The sequence below is a fragment of the Jaculus jaculus genome, chromosome 5 (genome assembly GCF_020740685.1).
Source record: "Jaculus jaculus isolate mJacJac1 chromosome 5, mJacJac1.mat.Y.cur, whole genome shotgun sequence".
Taxonomy (NCBI): domain Eukaryota; kingdom Metazoa; phylum Chordata; class Mammalia; order Rodentia; family Dipodidae; genus Jaculus; species Jaculus jaculus.
Window position 1 is genome coordinate 59,452,055 of NC_059106.1, and position 6,000 is coordinate 59,458,054.

Sequence of the window (6,000 nt, forward strand, 5' to 3'; positions counted from 1 at the left end):
ATGCTGATACTTGAATGCAGTACCAGGTCCAAAAGAATGTTGTTTGGGATAAACTTCCTTTTTTTTTCCCCACAGAGATATGGTCTCACTAAGTTGCCCAGGCTGGACTCAAACTTATGATCTTCCTGCCTTAACCTCCTTAATGCTAGTATTAACAGGCATAAGCGACCATGCCCAGCTGGGAGAAATTTGTTTGTTTTTTTGAGGGAGCATCTCACTCTAGCCCAGGCTAACCTGGAATTCACTATGTAGTCTCAGGGTGACCTCAAACTCACAGTTATCCCCTACCTCTGCCTCTCAAGTGCTAGGATTAAAGGCGTGAACCATCACACCCAGCCAGAATTTTTCTTTTATTGATAAGAAATGTAGATTAGCATGCTGAAGAGATGGCTTAACAGTTGAGGCATTTGTTGGCAAAGCCAAAGGACGACCCAACTTCATTTCCCCAGTGCCCATACTAAACCAGATAGATGCACAAGGTGACACATGAATCTGGAGTTTATTTGCAGTGGCTAGAGGCCCTTGCACATCCATTTTCTCCCTCCCTCCCTCTTTATCTATATGTATGTATATGCCTCTTTCTGTCACTCTCAAATAAATAAATAATAAAGAAATACAGATTCACATGGGGCCTAGGAATTCACCTCATAAATTAAGGGTGGTGGTAAGAGAATCAGAAGTTCAAGGTCAGCTATATAGCAAATGTGAGGTCAGCCTGAGCTGCATGAGAAGACCCTCTTTCAGAAAGAGGAGACTAGGCTGGAGAGATGACTTAGTAATTAAGGCGTTTGCCTACAAAACCAAAAGGACCTAGGTTCAATTCCCCAGCACCTATGTAAGCCAGATGCATAAGGTGCACATGTGTCTGGAGTTTGTTTACAATAGCTGAAGGGCCTGCTAAGCCCCATTCTCTGTGTGTGTGTCTATCTGCCTCTGTCTTGATCTCAAATAAATCAAATTTTTAAAAACAGGAGGACTGGGAATAGAAAAAAATAGTTTCTATACTACCAGGAAGAACCTATGACCTTTTTTTTCTTTCTTTCTTTTTATTGTTTTGTTTTTTGTTTCTTAAAGGTAGGGTCTCACTCTAGCCCAGGCTGTCCTCCCGAGTGCTATGGTTAAAGTCATATACCACCACACCTGCCTTTAAAAAAAAAAAAAAAATATTTGTGGGAGATGGCTTAGTGGTTAAGGCATTTGCCTGTGAAGTCTAAGGACCCAGGTTTTATTCTCTAGAACACACATAAGCCAGATGCACATGGTGATGGTTTGTAGTGGTTGGAGGCTGTGGCACATCCATTCTCTGTCTTTCTCTCCTATCTCTCTTCCCCTTTTTCTGTTTCAAGTAAATGAGTAAATATTTTTTTTCAAAGTGGGGTCTCCCTCTTGTCCAGGCTGACCTGGAATTCACTATATAGTCTCAGGGTAACCTTGAAATTACAGAGATACTCCTTCCTCTGCCTCCCGAGTACTGGGATTAAAGGCATGTGCCACCACACCCGGTCTTAAAATATTTGGGAGGCAGAGGTAGGAGGATTACTGTTAGTTCAAGGCCACCCTGAGACTTCATAGTGAATTTCAGGTCACCCTGGGCTAGAATTAGACCCTCCCTCAAGAAAACAAAAAAATACATATTTCTGAGTCATAATGGGCACACATGAAGACCTCTTGTCACAACCATATTCCAAACTCAATATGCTACCTTATACATCTGTTGTTGTTTTGTTCTTTTTTTTTTTTTTTTTTTTTCCCTGACTATTGAGGAATTGAACCCCAGCTATTAGGCTTTGCCAGTTAAGCACCTTTAACTACTAGGCCATTTTCCTAGCCCCAGAACCCATGGTCTTTATAGTGAGCAGAGCAGTTTCTTTTCAGTCTTTAAATTTTTTTTAAAAATTATTTATTTATTTGATAAAGAGGGGGAGAGAGAATGGGAGCTCCAGGGCCTCCAGCCACTGCAAACGAACTCTAGAACCATGCACCCCCTTGTGCATCTGGCTAACATGGGTCCTGGAGAATCAAACCTGAGTCCTTTGGCTTTGCAGGCAAACCCCTTGACTGCTAAGCCATCCTTCCAGCCCTCTTTTCACTTTTTTTGAGGTAGGGTCTCACTGTAGCCCATGCTGACTTGGAAGTCACTGTGTAGTCTCAAGCTAGTCTCGAACTCACAGCAATCCTCCTACCTCAGCCTCCCAAGTACTGGGACTAAAGGCCATTTGCCACTATGCCAGGCAGAGAGAGAAAGAATAGTGCAACAGGGACTCTAGTCAGTGCACATGAACTCCAGATATATGTACCACTTTGTGCATCTGGCTTTAAGTGGGTACTGGGCAGTCAAAACTCAGGTCATTACACTTCTTTACAGGCAAGCACCTTAACCGCTGAGCAATCTCTACAGCCCTCTCTTCACATTTTGCTGCTTCTGCTCTGAGCAAAGAGGGCACGCCTTTAATCCCAGCACTCGGGAGGCAGAGGTAGGAGGATTACCATGAGTTTGAGGCCACCCTGAGACTCCATAGTGAATTCCAGACCAGCCAGGGCTAGAGTGAGACCCTACCTCGAAAAACCAAAAAATAAAAAATAAATAAAAATATAAAACAAAAGGCTAGAGCATTAGTAATCTCAGTCGTCTTAAATATGGAGTGGGTGGAGTTTTCTTGCTGCCCCTCCCCCTTGTTTGGTTTGGTTTTAAGGCAGAGTTTCATGCTAGCCCAGGTTGACTTGGTATTTTATACCCCAGGCTGTCCTCAAACTCACATCACTCCTCAGGCTCCCAAGTGGTAGGATTAAAGGCATGTACTGCCATGCCTGACTCTGATCTTACTTCCTTTGAACCATTCTAAGAACTTAACCAGTACCAACCAACCTGTTGATGAAGTAAGCTGGTTAGAGGGACATTAATTGCTAATCAAATTAATGTGCTCTCACTTTTTTGGGGGGGGTGGTTTTTCAAGGTAGGGTTTCACTCTGGTCCAGGCTGACCTGGAATTAACTATGTAGTCTCAGGGTGGCCTCTAACTCATGGTGGTGATCCTCCTACCCGTGCCTCCAGAGTCTGGGATTAAAGGTGTGCACCACCGTGCCCGGCTTTCACTTTGTTTTATTTACTATTGTGTTTTATGTCACCTTTGCAACAACCTTCAGAGACAGGTGAAGAAGTTACTTAGAGTGAGGTAAGAGGCTCAGATCAGAGTCTTAGCCTTGACCAGCTTCTGCTTTCAGACCCAACTGGTTTGATTTTATTTTGTGGTTTTTTAATACAGGGTTTCTCTGTAACTCAGGTTGGTCTGGAATTTATTGTGCTTCATAACTTGAAACAACTGCTTCAGCCTCCTGAGTACTAGGATCCAGAGATGAACCAGCACATATGACCAAAGCCTGACAATTGTATTTACATAATATTGCCACCCAGGGCTGGAGACATGGCTTAGCAGTTAAGGGACTTGGCCTGCAAAGCCAAAGGACACAGCTTCAATTCCCCAGGGCACACAATGCACAATGTGGTGTGTGCATCTGGAATTCATTTACAGTTGCTTAAGGTCCTTGTGCACCCATTTTTTCTATCTGCCTGTAGCCTCTCTATCAAAAAAATAAATATTGCCACCCATAAGGAAAGAAAGGAGCCTGAGCTAGAGCATGACCCAACCTCAAAAAACCAACAGAAGGGCTGGAGAGATGGCTTAGTGGTTAAGCGCTTGCCTGTGAAGCCTAAGGATCCCGGTTCGAGGCTCGGTTCCCCAGGTCCCACATTAGCCAGATGCACAAGGGGGCGCACGCATCTGGAGTTTGTTTGCAGAGGCTGGAAGCCCTGGCGTGCCCATTCTCTCTCTCTCTTCCTCTATCTGTCTTTCTCTCTGTGTCTGTCACTCTCAAATAAACAAATAAATAATTTTTTAAAAAAGAAGAAAAAGAAAAGAAAGGAAGTAAGATTTTTTTTATTTGTGTGTGTGCATGCGTACGCGCGCACATGCATCCTTATGCAAATATACATATGTATATGTATAGAGGCCAATGGTTGCTGTCAGGTGTCTTCCTTCATCACTCTCCTCGTTATTTACCTCATCAATTCAGCTGGTTTTAGCTAGGCAGCTTACTCCAGCTACCATAGCCATCCACCAGTTACCTGGAGTCTGATCTCCAGTCTTCACCCTTGTGTGGCAGCACTTTATCCAAGGAGCCATCTCCCTAGCCCCAGTGAACAGAATTTGAACATTTTCTGTATGCTAAGAACAACCCTATAAAGCTTTTAGGAAGTTTCATCATTTCATAGCACTGATTCCTGGGAAAGGCAGTCAGACCTTAATCTTACTAATTCTACGGCTTTTTTGTTTTGTTTCTGTTTTGCTCTGCTATTCAGCCATAGACTATTCTGACTGGAAATAACCTGTTGACATTGAATTCCCCTCTTTTAGCTTGATTTGGAAGGTTGATTCCACAGGGAGATTGAATAGAGCTTGGGTTCTCTCATGTCAAAGTTTCATCCCTTCATTTATTTCCTTATCTTTCAGCTCCCAGGGTTGCTAGAGCTCCTTGTGGAATACTTCCGTCGATGCCTGATTGAGATCTTTGGCATTTTAAAGGAGTATGAGGTAGGTGACCCAGGACAGAGAACACTACTGGACCCTGGGAGATGCAGCAAGGTGTCTAGCCCAGTCCCCACAGAAGGAGAGGAGGAAGAAGAACTTCTGAGTCCTAAATTAGAGGAGGAAGAAGAAGAAGAAGAGATGGTTGAAAATGATGAGGAGATGGCATTTTTGGGCAAGGACAAGCCAGCTTCAGAGAATAGTGAGGAGAAGCTCGTCAGTAAATTTGACAAGCTTCCAGTAAAGATCGTACAGAAGAATGATCCATTCGTGGTGGACTGTTCAAATAAGCTTGGGCGTGTGCAGGAGTTCGACAGCGGCCTGCTGCACTGGAGGATCGGTGGTGGGGATACCACTGAGCATATCCAGACCCACTTTGAGAGCAAGATAGAGCTGCTGCCATCACGGCCTCATGTATCCTGCCCAACACCTCCCCGAAAACATGTCGTAACAACAGAGTGTACGCCAGGGACAACAGAGCAGGAGGGCCCTCCGCCTGATAGCCTTCCAGAAAAACGGATTACAGCCACCATGGATGACATGTTGTCCACCCGATCTAGCACGTTGACTGAGGAGGGAGCAAAGAATGCAGAGGCCACCAAGGAAAGCAGCAAGTTTCCATTTGGCATTAGCCCAGCACAGAGCCACCGGAACATCAAGATCCTGGAGGACGAACCCCACAGTAAGGATGAGACCCCACTGTGTACCCTTCTGGACTGGCAGGATTCTCTTGCCAAGCGCTGTGTCTGTGTCTCCAATACCATCCGAAGCCTGTCATTTGTGCCAGGCAACGACTTCGAGATGTCTAAACACCCAGGACTGCTGCTTATTCTGGGAAAGCTGATCCTACTGCACCACAAGCACCCAGAACGGAAACAGGCACCACTGACTTACGAAAAAGAGGAGGAACAGGACCAAGGGGTGAGCTGTAACAAAGTGGAGTGGTGGTGGGACTGCTTGGAGATGCTCCGGGAAAACACCTTGGTCACCCTTGCCAATATCTCGGGACAGTTGGACCTATCCCCGTACCCCGAGAGCATTTGCCTGCCTGTCCTGGATGGACTCCTGCATTGGGCAGTTTGCCCTTCAGCTGAAGCCCAGGATCCCTTCTCCACCCTAGGCCCCAATGCCGTCCTCTCTCCCCAGAGACTGGTCTTGGAAACCCTCAGCAAACTCAGCATCCAGGACAACAATGTGGACCTGATCCTGGCCACACCTCCCTTCAGCCGCTTAGAGAAGTTGTATAGCACCATGGTGCGTTTCCTCAGTGACCGAAAGAACCCAGTGTGCCGGGAGATGGCCGTAGTACTGCTGGCCAATCTGGCGCAGGGGGATAGCCTAGCAGCCCGTGCCATTGCAGTGCAGAAGGGCAGTATAGGTAACCTCCTGGGCTTCCTCGAGGACAGCCTTGCTGCCA

The 6,000-nt window shown here is 45.8% G+C and overlaps 1 protein-coding gene across 4 annotated transcripts in view; it reads left to right on the forward strand.

Moving 5' to 3' along the window:
* Positions 1-6,000, forward strand: part of Arid1a (AT-rich interaction domain 1A) — a 97,566-nt gene that overhangs the window by 90,634 nt on the left and 932 nt on the right. For all 4 annotated transcript variants that reach the window (XM_004671212.3, XM_045148669.1, XM_045148670.1 and 1 more), the window contains exon 20: positions 4,509-6,000. This exon is cut by the window's right edge and continues 932 nt beyond it. In XM_004671212.3, the coding sequence (XP_004671269.2) occupies positions 4,509-6,000 (1,492 nt within the window). The remainder of the gene's footprint in view (positions 1-4,508) is intronic.